Consider the following 19731-nt stretch of genomic DNA (forward strand, 5'->3'; position numbering starts at 1 on the left):
TTCTTAAGCGTCTTTGGTAGATGGAAATAGAAAAGTTCTAAGCTTGGCCCCAAAGAATACTGTTTATCTATGCGTGTCAGGTTCTTTTTCATCCTTTTCACAATAAGTGTGTTTTAAAAAACACATACTAAATAGATGGTACTTAGTCTTGAAACAAACATACACTTGTAGCAAAAATTGTTCACTTATAACTTCTGGTACTCCTGTACTAACACCTGGGAGCAGGTATAGGAAGAGGACAGACAGACATCTAGGCTATACACAATTTAGACAGAAGAGATGGCTTGAGAGCACAGAAAATGAGTTAAAGTAAAGGAATTGGGTATTTTGGTAGGGGGATAATCAATAAGCAGTACAGAAAATTGTTGGCTATTTACATGTAGCTGCATAGAAAGCACCATTCTGAGGGTGAGACCAAAGATCTGTGGGGTTTTTTTTACACCGTTTAGTGTAACACCCCAATGTGGCTGAATAGAATGCTCCTCTACATAGACATACACAAACACACACACTCCCCTCTTAAGCACTAGAATATAAAATATTTAATCATGATGGCGTTTGGTTTTGTTTTTTTTTTTGCTGGGCATAAGAAATCACAACAACCAGAAGGTCACTGTATGACTTCCAACAGTTAAAATGCAGGTATAATTATTCAAGCAACTGCTCCTCTCCTACTGGTCTCATGCCAAGTTCCTTGAGTTTCCTGTTTTGATTTCCCAGATATTCGAAACTGGTTTCCGCCTTTTGGGAGTTTTTTTTTCCCCCTGTACCAGTTATCAAGATATCAAAACAACAATTTATACCTATAACATAAAATTCTAAAATACCGATTTCGTTGTCAACTTAAATAAAAAAGTCTACTACTTATAAAAATGAATAATGGTTGCCTATGCTTTCCTTCCCTATGGCATTGCTGGAATTTAAAACAATAATACACATATTTAGATCTCAAAGTCACTTAGTACATGTACTCCAAAAAAGAAAAGATAGATCACATTACCAATCTCTGATTGTTTTTACAAAGAGAGGGGGACAGCGATACAGATTTAATGTTGCATAAAAACCTCACTGTCTTAATTAAGCACACATCTTTAATGACACTTGGATAGCTAAAGGAAAAATCAAAATCAAAACTGGCGGGTAATAAGGACCCTCATCTACCTGGAACTTAAGGTTAAATGGCTTTATTTAGTTAGACAAGGGAAGGGTTGGTGTCTCCATACTTGATAAGCACTGTTAACTGAATTCCTTGAAAATAATTTTTAAAACTATTTATATGAGCCAAAGTAATCCACAAGCATAATACTGGTTTCAGATACAACTGTCCTAAGGAAAACAATGTGCAATGTGTAATTTTAATGAAGCGCGTAACTTAAAAATTATGAATTGGTGGAAGTCCTGAAGTAGAGAAGGCACAGCCCCTGCAACACAGCATGCCTGGCTTCAGAAGAAGTAAGGATCAGAGTTTGAGAGGTTATCTTTGTATTATTATTAGTTTGCTAGTTAAGTACATATATTCCATTATCAAGCATTGTATAATAGCAGATTTGAAAGGCCAAGTACTTCCCAAAGGTTTTCTCCCTAAAATGTTTTCTATCCTCACCCCATTTCTACCCTCCCTTGAACCAAATAATTATGGCATTGATAAACTGTAAGGACTTTATAAATTTTATCTGTCATAATCTTACATTTTACAGCAGTTATATTTTGGGGAGACATATGATTTGACTTTCAGTACCTCTGATCCTATGAATTAATGATTACACTGGATCATTTTCACTACAGTCAATACTATAGTAGGAAATATCTGAGGATAATAACATTTAATACTACACAGTTCAATATAATTTTTGTGAAAAAAATCCACAGACCTAAGGCTTGAGATATTTTTCTAGTGTTTAGCAAAGATCAAATAGGTAAACTTCTATAAGGAATCATCTCCACTAAAAACAATTTCCTCAGCATCCAAGTCTTGGGATTTGTTTGGTTCCTCTTTAAGTGATCCAATGTGTGTACTATGAAATGCCTCAATTGGGTTTTATTTTTTTAATTGTGTTTTAATATTTAAATACTATTATTTAAATATAATTAAAATTAAATATAAATATCTAAAAATATATTTATATATAAATTTAATATATATAATATATTCAATGTATATGATATAAAAATTATATTTAATTTTATATTTAATTATATTCTTTTAATATTTACTTGGAAAAAAGTTTTAAAAGTTATATAATAAAACCATTACCATGTATTAACATTTGAAGGCAGGCTTTATAACCTATGCTCTGTCTTTAAAAACAATAAAAGTAGTAGAAATCAACATTAAGTCCAATGATCACTTCAGGATAAGATGCTCTCCCATAGGGAGGCAGATTTGCATAAACCCTCTTGGCTGCTCAGAGTATAGTGAAGAACTGTCAGCACAGCTTCTCTTGGGGGCTCACTGGAAATGCAGACTCCCCAAGTCCTAGTCCAGTCCCTGCAATCAAAATCTCGGCATGTCCAGTAAGCTCTCTCAAGTCTAAGGAACCCAGGAAACTCTCTGTGTGCATGATGCCCAGGCCTCCCCATGGACCCCAAGCCCCATGTGAGAACATGAGCCAGGGCAGGCACATGGGTGCCTCTGTCATCCCTGTACTTGTATTATGGGATGGCAGCAAATGTCCTGCTACGGCTGGAAGTGAGTGCCTTCATCTAGCACAGTTCCAGAGCCTAGAGGGTCAAGGAGTTCTATTGTACTATTTCAAAATGAGAACTGATGTTAAATAATGTGCCCATATCCATTTGATCACATCTCCTTGAGTGTTTTTTGTGAGCACCATCCCTACTTCCAGCACAAAACTCGAGAAAAAAGTTTTGTGAATAAAAGCATTCAGTATCCTATTTCCTTCTAAATACTAATTAAATTTTTGTCTACTGGCAAGTATTACAGATGGCGTCACAAGGCAGACTATCTGATGAGGCCACACACAGCACACGTTGTACTGTGGGCTGCAGAATGAAGAAAAGATGAGCAAGAATAAAATGTAGCAATTACATTTGTGTGAAAAAAAATAAGAGAAATGTAAAACACTAAAAATGAATAAGCTCATATAATATTAACATTCCTTGGGTACAACTGAAAGAGGAAATTTAGAGCACAGAAAATACTGAATAAAAATTGAAGCTCTGAAGCAATTGTTAGATTTTTAAAAACTGAAAAAAAAATTCTGTCAAACAGAAGTCATCTGTGTCAAAATTAGTTTCATGTCAGAAGATACAGCCCATATCATGTAAAAATCAATCTTCCTTTTGTTTTCAGCAGAAGATAAAAAAATGCAGGAATCTAACCAGTTACATAAATTCTCTCATCTTCTTTCTAACCTTCAATTTCTGCCTAAGCACATATATTCCATGCAACATAAGTCTACAGAACAGATTAATGCTTCAAAATATCATTTAAGACATTTATAAAATATCTTTAAAAAAAATAAAAAACAAGCTCCCATTGCATATCTAAAATATGATTCTATTTATGATTCGGGTCATTTAGAAAATGGCCCCTCAGTTAAATGCAAAACAAAGTCAAACTGGTAGAATCTAAGATGTAGTGACACAGAGTGGGCTCCATACGTACTTTTTGAATTAATAAATAAAAAAAGAAAGAAGATTAATGAAGAAAGAAAGCAGTAGCCTCAGAAGGTTCCAGACAATTCTGAGAGGATTCTTCTGGACCAAAAGAGTCAAAAACTCTAGTGCTGTTACTTTACTTTCCCATCCAACTGTTTACTCGTCTATAGTGTCCTACCCTGGACGGCTCTAATCTCAGGTGTGGGTCTGACCAGCTCCTGTACTCTCAAACACGTTTAAAGGCTTTTTTGAATAAGGGAGTACAAATCAGTCAATCCACCAATAATTAATAATTAAAATGATATATTCCATTTCATACCTCCCACTATTAGAGGCACCAACACTTGTGTTTTGAGGCTAACTTCCAGCTGGCCGCCAGTGATGGTCTGTAGGCTTTCTCTCCCTGTACCATTATCACAAGGGTCCTTTCATCTCACCCTAACACGGCCAGCCACATCTGTCCTCCAGGATGCACATTACTGTCACAAATGCTCATACTCCTCACACCGTTTACATACTCATTAACAGTAGCATGCTCTCCCTAGGAGATGACTCACAGTCCTTATCTCCAGCCAGATCTCTGAGTTTCAGACTCCTAAATTCTATCTTTACCTTGATCTCCATAGACACCTCAAACACAACTAAACAAACTCAATATCCACTTCATCCAACCTCCCATAAAGCTGCTCTCCTTGTGGTCCACATTCTAATAAAGAACACTGCCAAAAAGCCTGATCTTCCTGACCCTGAGCATCTATTCTGGCCATCGCACCCCTCAAGCACCTACCTTGACAATCACCTTCTCCTCTTCAAATTTAGCTGTCTTCAATTTTTCTCATGCTTCAAAGTCAATCAACTGCTAGACTGCATTAACCACTCTAATTTCCTCCTATTTGAACCCTTCTATCCATCCTCTCTTTTCTATCTCCAAGGCAGCTCTTACTCGTCCTCCTTTCCCTTCTGTTGAGCCACCCAATGCATTTCTGAGTTGGACTCAGTTCCCAATTCCCCCACAAAGCCTTCCTTGATTCAGCCATCTTATGAATGTTGAGTAATCTTATTTGTCTGTTCAATATAAGATGATGTAAAGTATCACACACTAATTCTTTTTATCTTTCCTCTAAAACATCTTGTACAGAAAAATAAATAAATACAGCCCCAAATTATAAACCATCTGACATTTCCTCTAAGTGCTTTTAGCTAAACTATAGGGGAAATTTCTTAAACCCCAAGTGTCTTCCTCCTTTTGCAAAATGTTCACTGTGTGTCTCCAAACAGGAGTAAGTTCCACATAATCTATATTGTTCCAGTAATCCACATGATGTGTGATGCAGCAATGCCTAAAAAGTGTATTAAGAACACACTTGATGGGTCCCGCACAGATACCTCTTCAGCTAGTCTCCTCTGTGTGGACTGGGTTGATTTTATTTTTCTCTAGAATTTCCAACTAAGTTATACCTCCTTGTGGAAAGGGCTGACTTCCTCTCAGGGATATATATCTTTCTGGTCCTCAGTATACTTAACCATGGAACCTGAATGCTAGTTACTGAGTTAATTACATTAAAAATTACTTTAGTGACAAATAGCTCTACTTGGGTGTCAGATTTAATTTGTCCAAAACAAAACTCTTGAATCTTCTTAAATCTATCCCTGCTTCTAGTAAAAGGCACCACACTTTGCTTAAAACCTAAAAGCTAAGAGAACTCCTTGATTCCTCTTTCCCTCTTCCTCAACATGCAATCCATCAACAAATCTAGTTCCAAATTATATCTCAAATCCACCCATCCCTTCATCTCTAGCTCTTAAGTCTGAACCACCATACCTCTTCCCTGAGCTACTGAAAGAACCCCTACTTGAGACTCTGTTCCCATTCTTGCATTTCATGGTCTCCCAAATCTCTGCTCCACCAGATTCATTTTTTAAGCCACACAAATCATGTAATACCCTGTTCACAACTCTTTAATAGCTTTCCTATGTTCTCATCACAAAATCTGTTCACTTCACTGTAACTTACAAGGCATTATGTGATTTAACCCCCATCTTTCTCTCCCTCCCCCATGACATTCCAGTCTCACAGACTTCTTTTTCTTGCTATTCCTCCAACACACCAAGATAGCTTAGAACTTTCACACTTGTGGCTCTCTCTCAACAGAATTATCTGTCAGATCATCCTAAATTTGATGCTTACATTCAGATTTTAATGCAAATACTCTCCCTTCATGGAAAACTTCCCTGACCTCTGTATGTAAAAGCAATTTTCTCACTAATCCAGTAATTCTCATATCATCCTAGCTACGGTTGTTCATTGCTATCACATTAGACAATATTTTCTGTTCATTTTTGTGTTTTCATGTCATCCCCCCTTCTGAATGTCAGTTCCATGACAGCTGTATTTCTATCCACTAGATCTGTGCCCAGTACATATTTGGCACTCAATAAATATTTGTTGGATGAATGAACATTTGAATGTTTTCCAGGATGTTTTTCATCCTTCTCTGAACTTAGTTTTGTATTTCTGACTACTTTTTGATTTTATGACCACTCTGAACTGTAGTAATTTTTTAGAAAATAAAAGCTACTGACCACCACGTGGAGTCATATACACAGTTGAAGGTTTACCTTATTCACTGTATTGTTTAAATCCTTAGTAGCCATTCTGACTATAATTACTTAGCTCAGAGTGGCTCCTCCAGAGAACCTGGCACTTCTAGGGACTGGTACATTTCTCGCTAGTTTTGTCCCCGCCTCTGGTGGTAGGTCAATTTAACTTTTGTGAAGCTCAGCACAACATATAGCAAATCAAAGATGAACAGAGAATGGGGCATAAAATTATAAGCTTTGTTAAGATCATCGTGGGAAGACCTTACAGGTCATCCCCTTTATCAGACTTCCTCCTCTTTGGAGAAATGCAGAGGATTCTGATAAGCCATTCTGCACAGAACCATGGCTGGCTGTTACCCAGTGTCCTACAGCCTCTACGTTTGTGATGAACTGGTTTCATGGTGATGTGCTCATGTATTTTAGGAAAGAAACCATTTGGTAAAATCCAGGACCAATTCCTTTCCTTTTAAATGGATGTAAGTAATATGCGGGAACTTTTTTAATACCCAGAAATTGTCAGTATTCTTCATAAATCTAGAAGTATGAAATTGAAATGCCCTGCAATGACTTCCACACCGTTTTTTAAATGTTGCTGTGGTTATGTTTAGAACTCATGCTCAGAATTTACTCCTAAAGCATAGAAATGGAGACCCATGTTTTCTCGTTATGCTCTGGCAAGAATACTATTCCTGCACACCGCACACCTAAACAATATAAGCTGCCAAGAAGAATGGACCTACAAAGAAGGCTTTAGCTAGAATGAACTATTCGTTTTCCCACAAAAGAACACCAAGAACCACGTCTCATCTACCAGGTTACTCATCGTTACTGGATTCTTATCATCACTAGGCTCTGAAAGATCATCCATGCCCTACACAACCCTTACTCCCAAATCCTTCTACTGTGCATTCTAGAACTCGTGGTCTGTCATCACCACAATCCCCTCAGCCATCATGCTCCCCTCACCTCCATGTTTTAACTGAAACCTGGGTACTCCTTGGCTCCTCTGTCCCTTGAAGTCCTCTCAAGAAGGATGGCTGCATTTTCCACACTCCACAAACCTGAGGGTAGGGCGGTGTCCACTCTGTTCTCACTGCCACTTTCAGATCACGCTGCCTTTTCCTCTTTAAAAAATAAAACCTCAGTCATGTGAAGCACACGCAATGAGACTCTGTGCCTGCTGCATGGAACTGTGTCATCCCCATTCACTGCTTTTGTTCTTCCTGGCACAGGTTGCACACTATCAGCAACAATACTCTCCTGCATGACCCTCAATCTCTGGGCCCTTTTCCTTCTATCAGAGCCATACCAGGAAAAATCCTAACCCTGGGCAAATCCACCTCTGCACCTACTACTGCATCTGCACTGGAGCAGGAGGAAGCACACAAGTGGTTGGCTGACTGCCCTTCAAATGTATAACCACCAGCCTCAAGTAAGCCGTCAGCACTAGTGGGCAACCCTAATCCACTTCCCTGGTTAATGCACTCATCCCCTCTCTGAGATGTCTAGTTTACATTCTTCTCCTCCTCCTCCTCAGTATTTCACTCCTTGTCTCCCACCTCCTCTGTGCCAGCTGATGACCTTGCCTTACTATGTCTGCGAAAAAGAAGCAAGATGCTCCTCTTTCTTCAAACACTTTGCTCCTGCAATCATGCCCCTTCTTACATTAACTGCTTTCTTGCTTTTTACTAGATCATTCTTGTCATCATTCAAACATGCCGTGATATCTCTCATATTTTTAAATCCCCTCTTGACCCACTATCTCCCTAAAACAAACATCCCATTCTCCAGTTCCACTTCATCAGAAACATCTCAAAAGCATCCTCACCTCTGTGACTTGTACTATCATTCTTGTGCTATTTCAGATGGGGAACCCAGAATCATCTTTGTGCATTCTCATCCCTCCTCTATCTGTTAGGAGATACTGCAGATTCTTTCAGCAAAATGGTGTGCATCCATCTCTTCCTTGCTATTTCCCTGCTAGCCCCCAGTCCAGTCTCTAGTGGCACCACATCTAAATAACTGAAAGAGCTCTTCTGTGGGCCTCCAGACCACAGTATCTCCCCTGCTAACCCACTCCATTATCACCTCTCAACCCTCATCAGCCCATCGTGGACTTACCAGGTTCTGATTCTCTCTGCTCACAAACCTGCAATGGTTTCTGATAGTTCCTCTATCACCAGGCTGGAGCTTCCTTTGAGATGCTGAAGACACTCCATCATCCAGTCCCAGGCTGCTCCCCATCTTTATTTCCTCTAATCTAGCAACATGAAACCTTGCTCTTTTATATCAGTATCCCCCATGTCTTACGAAAGTCATGCAAAGCTCACTTCTATGTTTCATTCTTTTATCTACGTTGTCCTCCTTCCTAGAATCCACCACCATGCAAATTCTAAATTGTTCAGACTCTACCTCCTCCCGCCACCTTACTCTGCAATTCCAGGTCACAATACAAGCAAGCATTCCAAGTCTCACTGCTATTAACAACTCAATTGTATACAGTTCTAGATCATCACTATCCTTTCATATGCAATATACATTTGGATAAAAGTGGGGCTTTCTCCTTCAAACTTGTTTCTCAGAAAAGGAAACCCCCTAATGCTGACTTAAAAAAAAAAAAAAAGATTTTTTTTTTTAATTTATTCATGACAGACACAGAGAGAGAGAGGCAGAGACATAGGCAGAGGGAGAAGCAGGCTCCATGCAGGGAGCCCGATGTGGGACTTGATTCCGGGGCTCCAGGATCACACCCTGGGCTGAAGGCGGCCCTAAACCACTGGGCCACTGGGGCTGCCCCTAATGCTGACTTCTTATAAGATCTTGAATGTTGCAGGGTGCTTTATTTTGAGGAAACAAAGTACTCGTTGCAGAAGATACATTAACTTTAAATGAGATCAACTAGTTCTACTTTTTGATTATATAAGAGGCCATCTGACAGAATCTGTTAAAAAAAAAAAGTAAAGAAATTTAATCAGCTATTGTAATTATTCCTGAGGGAACGCTCTCAAAATTGGAAGTGATGGGTCTTGTAAACAGCCTATTTAGAATCACTTTAAAAACCAATGCCGTTAATCTCCACATTGTAAAGATCATAAATATACCCCTAACTAATTAAAAATGCAACTGTCCCACTTTTATGTGGAAGGACACTGAGTTTTGAACAAAACTTCTCACGATAACGTAGATTCAAAATCTGCTGCGTGTCGGATAATTTAGATGGCAGTGAAGAGTGTGCCAGGGAACAGGGTGTTAAAGGACTTAGGAGGTAGTCTGAACAAAGACGGTGACAGTGACACATCCAAAATGTTTGCAAAAAAAAAACAAAAACAAAAACAAACAAGCCCAAGTTTGTGGCAAAGATAATCTAAACTACTGTATTATTTTATATCGTGTGATTTTAAATATATATGTATATTTAAATAGATATTTGACCACTTCATCTATATCCCCGCAAGTTTATATGTTAAAATTAGCAAAATACTCTTTTTGAGGAAGCAATCAGGTAGAGACAAGGGTGAGCAAAGAGCCACAGGATGGTAAAACTGAGTCAGGTAGCATGTTGTCCAATGTCACGATGTAGTTGAGAGAATACTTTTACATGGTCAGTCCTGGGCTTGTTACTGACCAATTGCATGGAGCTCAATTTTCCAATTTTCAAATTTAAGGGCCAGACTAAATGTTACCTAACATGCTCTGTACTTCTAAAATTTTATTTCTCTTGTTTCCTACTATAATTTCTTTTATGATTTAGCAAAATTGGTAAATATGATAGAAAAGCTATTTTAGAAGCTACTATAAATTTCTTATTCTTTATTACAGTTTAAATATGCATTGGAAACTTAATAAAAAACTTGAGTCCTGCCATACTGCCCTTAGAAGATCTCACAAATCCTTGGTATTCCAAATCATGTTACTAATCTCTCCATCTTAGGATGATATCATTTTAGAGATAACAGGTAAACTTAAGAATGTCTTGTTCGGCTCTTTTTTTTTCCTCAAGAGGAACATGGAGGTAAGATAGGAGTACCATGCTGGTCTGGGGCCTTATTCTTTGTTAATCCTGGTTGCAAGCCATGATACAAGCTCTGGACATGCAACTCATTATCACTGTAGCTAGGAATCATACTTCTAAGTCTCCAATCTTTTGTCTAGATTTTATGCAGGAATGTACAAAAAATATAGGCCATATTAGTAGAATTTTGTTATTTTAATGTAATTTCTGACTTCATTCCACAGGCAAAACACCCAATGACCTATCCACACCTATGTGGTTTTGCCATGCTTTAGCTTTGAACAGAATCCTTTAACCATCACTGTGCAATTCTCCCATCTCTGCTAAAGAGACACACTTTCTTGCCAGATGAGCTGCATTTCTAATTAGCACTCTCCTCATGGAGCACCATGCTATGGTAAATCAAGCGGAATGGACCTGGTGACAACAGATGCTGATCTCAAGCACACCACTTGTGAAATCATCCAGAATGCAGAGGTGACCTAGGCAAGCTGGCATAAACTACCCTGCTCATGAGACCACAGCATTACCAATTCCACAGCCCCCAGGAAACACAAATGCACATGCTCACACACATCATCACATCAGTACTTGGTCAACTTTATGCATTTTGTTTGGGATCATAAAAGCTACCAATCTCTGTAAGCATGTCTTTGCCTCAATAGTATACAGCGCTAGGCCTTACAATTGTGAGAATCAGTACTTACCTTCAATCCTCTTCAAAGCTGAAAGGCACATATCCTTCCTTGGAAACTCAAAGGGATTGTTGCAGGTGCGAATGGTGTCACATTCGCATTTCCCATTGATTATATTGCAGCCAGACACAAGATTTTCATTGCAGGGTTCAAAACCAAGCAGCTGGTCATCATCCCAGTTCTCATCTGTAAAACAATTAACAACCACAGAATATTTGCTTGCACCTTCATTCAAAGGTCTGTTTAAAAGCAAAAATGTGCAAAGATGTTAAGTTTAACATGATATTGATTGACACCCCAATTTACAAAAAAAGGTGGTTTGGCTGCAATTTGACAAATGAATGAAATCCAACTCCCTAATAAGTGAGAAAAAGGAAATAGAGCCATACATGTAGACATTAAATAACCACATATACAAATGCATATGATCAAAACCCACCATTTCTCTTATGCGTTATTTTAAACAAAGATTCCTGGATTTGCCTACTTTCAATAAAACTATAGGAGACACTTCTGTCAATCTGATTCAAATACACCAACAGTTTTTTTTAGTCCATTAGGTAGACTAGCTTTGGGTTTAAAACAGCTGCAACTTAATACATCAAGACAGCTAATAAACATAAAACCTCAGACACCACCAAAAGAACGGATACAATGGTGGAGATTCTCCAATGGATTTCAGTTCAGATGATAATGTCCACCACCACCCAAAACCAAAGCCAGAGATGACAACAAAACTGAGGGCTACAGCTTAGTAAGAAGCTGAGGAAGTCGTATGCAGAAGCTGAGACCAAATCACTATCCTGGTCATGGAATAATAGTAGTAGACTATTTTTTTTTTAATAGTAGTAGACTATTAAGAAACAAAGTAGAATTCAAAACTACTTTCATGAGATCCAGCTCAAATGTAACAAGCATGAAAAAACCATAGGCTGACTCAATGCTTAATGCTATTCCTCATAGTTGAAACACTTACAGGAAATCAGACTTTTTATCATGTCTTAACTAGATACTACCTGTTAAATAGTAAACATGTTTCTGATAACCATATCTGGAGAGAATTCTTAAGAGTTCTTGAATTTAAGATATCTTAGGCCTGTTGCTCAAACGAAAGCAGTTATAAAGCCATCTTAATGTGTTTTCATAGAAGACGGTGTAAACAGATGGCTATAGTTTTTTTAGAGCTAAATTTTACTTCTGGTGACATCACTAACTTACCACAAAAGACTGTTCTCCCTTGTTAAAATAAATAATTTTCTTGTCAAGGGGTCTTTAGAAAGATATCATAATACAAAGAGCTTCACAAATTCTTTGAAAACCTCTTCTGTTCTGATTTCAGAAGGTCAGATTCACTTAACTTGATCAAAGTCTCAGCTCTTAGTAAAATGGTTAGAAGTTTAAACAAAACACAATATGTTTTAAGATGTTTTCCTGTTTAGCCTGTATTTGGTTTTTAGAAATAACATTAAACACACAAAGGTACATTCCTACCTTCAAGACAACAATGAAATTACTAAATTATCCTGATAGGAAAACCAGAAAAGAACATAATAAACAACTCAACATGGGAAAGTAGGTGATAATTTAGTCTCCAACTATAATATATAATACATGGCACACATAAATGATTTCCCATTTCTACATTTATTGGTTGAACATGCTATTAGTACCACTCTTCTAATCCTGTTCAGTGAAATTTGTCATGAAGGAATTTTTATGACTTTATACCCAAATTTGTAGCCAAAGTTAGTTCAAACCTAGGAACTTAAAAACTTGTAAGAAATCAAGTAATATTTGATCCACTGGAAAACTATTTCTCCTTTATTTCTCCCTTCCCCCATCATATTCAGAGAAGAAATCTTTATTACTATTATTTATATTGATCTATCACCAAATTGAGTGGATTCTCATGATTTTTTTTCCCATGGCAAACCTCCTTTCACTCCATTAGAACTTGAACTCCCTGACAATCTCCTCCTCCTCTCCTGAAGGACTGCATCCTCTCTCCTGTCTCCCTGCCACCATCCTCTTGTCCCTCCACTACCCATTTCCCCCATGCCATCATCAGAATCCTTGTCCTCAAAACACAAACCTGCTCAATGGTTCTCTCTTGCCAATAAGGAAGCCCAAACTTCTATGGTAGAAGAATAGGTTCTTCATGAGATGGCTTGTACTTCTACAGACTCCTCTTTCACCGATCCCTCACATATCCTAGTGCTCTAGCACACTAAGATTCTCACTAAAACCTTTAATAACTGCTTCCACACCTTTGCTCATAGAATCTCTTCTGCCTAGAACACCTCTCCTTCCCGTCTTCATATGATGACGCCTATTCATCCATCAAGACCCAGTTCAAATGCTCTTTTGGGAAGTCTTCTCCACTATGAGCTGCTCTATTTTTCATGCTCCCTCAGGCATGTGCACAGATCTCTAGTCCCCTATGGTAATGGCTTTATGTAAGTCAAACTTCTCCACTAGGTAGAGTCTTTGTGTGCAGGAGCCAGGTCTCATCCAACTTTGAACCCCCTAAACCCCAAAACCTAGTATAGTGTTAACTATATGTAGAGTACTATTACATATAATAGTATTATGCTATCTATCTAGCCACATATATCATTACTGGTATGGTCAATGCTGCTGTCCATGTGTTGTCTCGGAAGACCATTTTCCCTGATTGTGGAATCAGAATTAAAAGGCAATTGCTGTTGATGCTCTCCCTGACTCTTTACTGATTCCTGCTTTGTTTCCAGTAGAAGCCTGTTGGCAGCAGCACAGGCTGTGTGTGAAGATGTACGGGTAAGCCAAGCCTGACTGTCCCTCAAAAAATGGTAGCTACCATGTCCAGTTAGGAAGCAGTGGACTCTGGACCCCAAAATGCCTTATATTCCTTTATTTTCTTTTTAGAGAGGGAAATTTTTAAATTCTCTACCCCCACCCTAACCAATACTTTGTTTCTCTTCTTGGCAAATAGTTCCCTTAGCAACCACTACTTTATAGGATCAAGTACAACATGCTTCTGAGACAAATGCTTTTATGTTTTTCTATTACAGAATATTACACTTCAAGATAATTTGACAGCCAACCAACAGGGATTCAAAGCAAAAATTTAGTGAGGTTTGATTATAGAAATCAAATCTGAGCACAACAGTTCTGTGGACAGTGCTTGGCAAATTTGATGTTTCTAAATCTCTCTTAAGCAAATCCATATATACAATGCAAGGATGAAAGCTCTAATTCTCTGATTCCTGATTTCTCCTTGGACTGGTGGGGGGTGGAGGGGTGGGGAAGGAATTAAAAACAGGAGTACTGCACTTTAAATATTTATTTCAAGTAATCTTTTGTCCTGGTACTCTCCATATGACAAAATGTAGTCTCTAGTCTGAAATGACAATTGAGATACCCCTGCAAATGTATTTTTTTAAAGGTTTTCTATATTTATTTATGAGAGACACAGAGAGAGGCAGAGACATAGGCAGAGGGAGAAGCAGGTTCCCTGTGAGGAGCCTGATGCAGAAGTCGATCCCAGGACCCTGGGATCATGACCTGAGCCAAAGGCAGATGCTCAACCACTTAGCCACCCAGGTGCCCCTGCAAATGTATTTTTAAGTTTGTAACTTCTGCAAGATATCAAATCAGCATGTTAACTTTGTTTCTCTAAATATGAGAGAAATCTAATAATTTAATGTATGAATTAAAATTCACATATGTTCAAATAGGTCCAAATATGTTAAGTATTATAGTGAAGAGACAGTTATATATAACTACTAACCTGACATCTCCACTCGGATGCTTAGAAGATATCTCAACCACAGTACTTCAGTATGCAATATAATTATTTCACACATACTTCCCCTTTCATCCCCCAGAATGGTAATAAAATGTGTAATATAAAAAGTGGTGAGACAAAGGCAATGACTAGCACTAGTTGGTGCCACTGCCTCTATTCACGTTAAGATGCCAGTTGTGTGACCACCACTGCCTTTGTACCACTGGGCAAATGTTGACACACAGAATAAAAGTAACATTTTAACATTGCTATGAAAATAGTCTGGACCTTGTCTACTCCCTGGTCTTGGGTCCCCCTGGGGTTGCCATTCTAAAGAGCATGTCTTGCTGATACACCTGGGTCAAGGCAACATAGGATTCAAGTCTGAGAAATAACAAAGGATACTGGGTATCTCTTCTCCTAATGGTTACCCTATAAACAGACATGCGTCTTTAGTGGGCTTCAGCCAATGTATTATCAGGAAAAGGGAAAATGAAGTCAGTAAGATGCAAAAGTTGTGTTGATTCATACAAGATTTTTCTCAGCACATTAGTGTTATGAAAATATCAAGAGTAAGTTCTCTCACAATGAAAGGAAAAGTCTCAGCAATAACGAACACCGTAAGAAAAGGCTTATAATCTTAAATTCCTTCCTTCAGTGTGAGAAATGACTGTTCTACTGGCTGTACTTTCCAGGACATTTAACTACCCAGGGAGGTTGCAAATGCAAATGAAAAAAACTACAGATATTTCCCCCTGTATTTAAGTATCATGAGGAAGAAACTACTCTTGGATCTTAGATTTAATTCTGATGAACCTGGTCTTCATTACAAGTGAATGTCTTCAAGGTTCCATGCCCTGAAGGAAGCAATAGGAGCTTGGAAGTAGGGCTGCAGAGGATGGGCTGTGCTATGCTATGCTATAGGTGGCTTAACAGGTGTCAGATGCAAATGCTGTGGGGCGCTTACCTGTGTCAGTGTTTTTATTTGGATTCTTACTGTCCAGACTTAACTTTTCTGTATACAGTTCCACAGGTTTTGAGCGACCTACCCCTAATCCTATCTTTCCCCAACACCTCTTTCATTTTTAGCCTAGTAAATGATTTTGCAGAAGGTTGGTTTTTGTTTTAAGAGCACACATGTGGTGCCAAAGCAAAAACACCTGTCCTTCCAACAGCCATATTCAGTCTTATCCTGGATTGGTTCTTTCTGTTTCACAAAGCATCTCCCAGTATTCTCAATGATGCCTGAAATGCCTTCATTCTGCATTTGACATAAAAGATTTTAAATGTGAGGGCTGGTTAGGAGTTTTAATCCTGAGGGGAGGAAAGAAAGCACTGGGAAAGAGGTTTCACAAGAGGTATGGAGACATGTGACCCCAGATGTGGGAAGCAGCAGCTCCAGGAACCAGCCATGGCAACCCTGGCCTGACTAATCCTGGATTCCACCTCTCTGCCCTTCAAAATATCTTTCCATCTGCGTGCTGGTGTCTGAAATTCCACTAATATGGAATAAAATGTTTCAGGTGTGACTGCACTTACTGGACACATTGCTATGTGTTCATCTAAAATCTCTGACTTCCTGAAGGCACAGCATTTGTATACTCAAAGGCTTACCTTTTCTACCCTATATCAGCCTAGGTTAATGGAGTTTACTCCAAACCAAGATATAGCTACATCCCATTATGTGGCAATCCACTTACCAGAAATATGCTATAGCAGATATTAAAAGGCAAGAAACAAATTCACAGCACACACTCAGAAGCTCACAGTAATGGAATTCTGTTGGCAGAGGAGAAGCTTCTGGGAATATATATCAAATTAATTCTCCAGCTGTTCACATATCCCTGTGGCTACAGTAAGATGCAAATAGCTAATACTGGCATCTCTTTCTATGCCAGCCTAGAAACTCCAGTGTAATGTAAAATTGCTGCTCTTAACTCCCCCAGCTCCTGGCTGGCTGTTATCAGGCATTCAGTTCTGCTCAAGGAGGAATCTAATGCTGTGAGCGTTCATTCGTTCATTCTCTCTGCTTCAAGCTTAAGGCGGATGTTCCAAAAGCCAGTGCTTCCCTCTCCCTCTCTTCCTGGTGCCGTAATCAGTGCAGAGCAGGAAGGGCAAAATTATGGTTATCAGTAGAAATGATTCATGTTACAAAAATCTCTTTTACAGGCATTTCCACAAAATGAAACTATGTGAAGCATATGTAACTGTAAACCAGAGTGGACAAAGCCTGGATTGAAAACAATGGGAATACTAAAATATGTTCACAACTATTTTTTGAAGACTAACTTCTTAAACTGATGCAAATCTCTGAAACAAACATGACCACTGATTCATATTATGTCCAAATGGGGAATTCTCTGTAAAACAAATGGGACTGATCCAATTCACTAAATCAATTTATTTTTTTAAAGATTTTATTTATTTATTCATGAGAGAGAGAGAGAGAGGCAGAGACACAGGAAGAGGGAGAAGCAGGCTCCATGCAGGGAGCCCAACGTGGGACTCGATCCCGGGACTCCAGGATCGCGCCCTGGGCCAAAGGCAGGCGCCAAACTGCTGAGCCACCAGGGATCCCCCACTAAATCAATTTATGATGCATATGTTCTGCTGCTGTAATTTTTGTCAGACACCTTAGCAATACATCTAACAGAAGAGGTCCAGAAGAGGTCTCATCCAGAGATGAGCTACAGAATGCAGATTCATCCAACCATCCAACAAACCAATCAACCTTCCTTTCTCCCTCCCTCCCTTCCTTCCAATCATCTGTTCCTCAACCAGATAGTTGTATCTATTACACATCAAGAACTGAGCAAGGTACTAAGAATTCAAGATGCTAGGAAGCAGGAGTTCACAGTACGATTTTCTGCCCTTTTAACCAAAATCATACTAAATGTATGAATAAAATAATACTAATTTCCTTTTTGATAGAAGGAAGCTAAGAGGAACAGAGAGGAGCTTAAGAGAAGGCAAGAAATGTCTCTAGAAGCAAGGAATTCATGAAACAAGAAGAGGAGGAGAGCAACCTCAAACAAGCCATTTAAGCCCTCAAGGCTTCAATTTTTCTCATTACTTGAAAGGAGGAGTAATGGACAATTCCTGAGGTCCCTTTAGACTTCATACTCATGTTTCCTTGATTCTACCATCTTGGTTGACACTGTTCAATGCTAATAATTTATTGGGAACAGTGTCAGAGAATCAAATGCTTATAGTGGTCACAATTTAAATTTAAAACAGTTTCTCATGTATTGGACTGGTCTGAGGTTTGGAAAATAGTCACTATGCACAGAAGACAAGCCAAGGGTGCTTTTACTATAACAAAGATCCCCTTGCAGGGCTTTTCTAATATCTCAGTCCTAGAAGATTTACTAGGTGACGTCTCAATATATTAAAACAGGACTGGCCATGAATTTATTTATAACTGTAGAGGTTCAATGTCATATCACAATTGTCTCTACCTCTATATAGACTTAGAAATTTCTATGATAAAAAGGTTTTTTTTTTTTTAAAGGAGAGGAGATTACAGGTAAATTAACCAAATACTTAAAAATGAAGAACAATAGAAATATGTCAACATTGCTGGGAAACAGGGAAGGCAGAGTTTAAAGGGAAATTTCACAGGAAATGAGGTAAAAAAAAAAAAATGAGCAGAGCATTCAACTGAAGAAATTAGAAAAAAAGCAAGAGAGTAAGTCCAAAGAAACAAGAAGGGTAGAAATCATAAACGTATGAGGGAAATCAATGTAACAGAGATAAAAGCAACAGAGGTGATGAACAAAATTAAAAACTGGCTCTTCAAAAAGATTACTAAGACATCTCATAAATGGCTTATGATAAACAGTCCTGAATGTCAACTCATTCAGATACTGTGACACAGAAATAATCTTTTTATTTAAAGATTTTTTTTTATATTTATTCATTAGAAAGAGAGAGAAAGCACACATGCATGAACGGGGGGAGGGGCAGAGGGAGAGGCAGGCTCCCTGTGGGACTCAATCCCAGGACCCCAGCATCATGACCTGAGCCGAAGGCAGTCACTTAACTGACTGAGCCACCCAGGTGCCCCTATAAATATATATTTTTTCAATCAGTTTCTCTTTGGTGGTTTACCAGGAAGTCACTCAAAATCAGATGTTAAATGATTACATTTTGGAAACTTTTTTTAAATCATGAAGGTTTGTTCATAGAAACGTTTCCCGAGCTACAATTATTTTGTACTCTCTGGTGAGAAACTTAACTCCGTTACATTTCCCCTACTTTGGGCCTAGATCCCAATATTTATTAAGGAAAATCTCAGGCCTGCTCACCTGGCCCATGTCTGGACAGCGCTGAACTGGCCTTCTGTTCAGGCGCATGTCATTATGGAGTAATACAGTCTCCTCCGAGCTTGAATGTCTGTTAAAATATGTAATTCCATGTTTCACCAGCTTCAAAGAATACTGGTTTTCAGTTATCAAATGAACTGCTGCTTAATAATTAATACACCTTGGCCAAGGGAAAACAGTATCTTGTGGAAGGCCTGTGTCCCATTTCCTTCCTTTGCCTAGATACTCAAAAAGCCCTCGAGGATTAAAGCCCGGGATGAGCCATCTCTTAGGTACCTGGTGCACAGTGTTCTGCTTTCCTACAGAGGTGCATGAGGATTAAAAGCACAGTGGGATGTTCTAAGAATAGCCCTATTGAACTTCTTAAGGATATGGAGCTGGGAAGCAAGGTCTCCAAAATAAAGTCCAACATCTGGCCAGCCAACTCCTGGGCATGGAAGACAAAGTCTATCTAGATTTGATTCCAATCCACTTCTTCAACCTCACCTCTTCCATTTCTCCCCACTTCACAATACTCACCATACTTCATGACTACGTGCTCCCGTGCTCCCTGAATGACCCAAGCTGCTTCCTGACTCCCCGGTTGGGCACAAACTGTTCTCTCCGCCTAGAAAGCTTACTTGCTTTGAAAGTTTCTATTCAGTTATTAACGCTTTCTGCAGGTATCATCCACTCCATAGGGACTGAATGAAGCATTTTTCCCCTGTGGGACCT

The 19731-nt window shown here is 38.7% G+C and overlaps 1 protein-coding gene across 2 annotated transcripts in view; it reads right to left on the reverse strand.

Annotated features, from left to right (window-relative positions):
* CRIM1 (cysteine rich transmembrane BMP regulator 1) overlaps nucleotides 1-19731 on the reverse strand; it is a 191280-nt gene that overhangs the window by 135089 nt on the left and 36460 nt on the right. For both annotated transcript variants that reach the window (XM_041755162.1, XM_041755161.1), the window contains exon 2: nucleotides 10939-11112. In XM_041755162.1, the coding sequence (XP_041611096.1) occupies nucleotides 10939-11112 (174 nt within the window). The remainder of the gene's footprint in view (nucleotides 1-10938; nucleotides 11113-19731) is intronic.

This window comes from Vulpes lagopus, chromosome 5, assembly GCF_018345385.1.
Source record: "Vulpes lagopus strain Blue_001 chromosome 5, ASM1834538v1, whole genome shotgun sequence".
In the NCBI taxonomy this organism is placed as follows: domain Eukaryota; kingdom Metazoa; phylum Chordata; class Mammalia; order Carnivora; family Canidae; genus Vulpes; species Vulpes lagopus.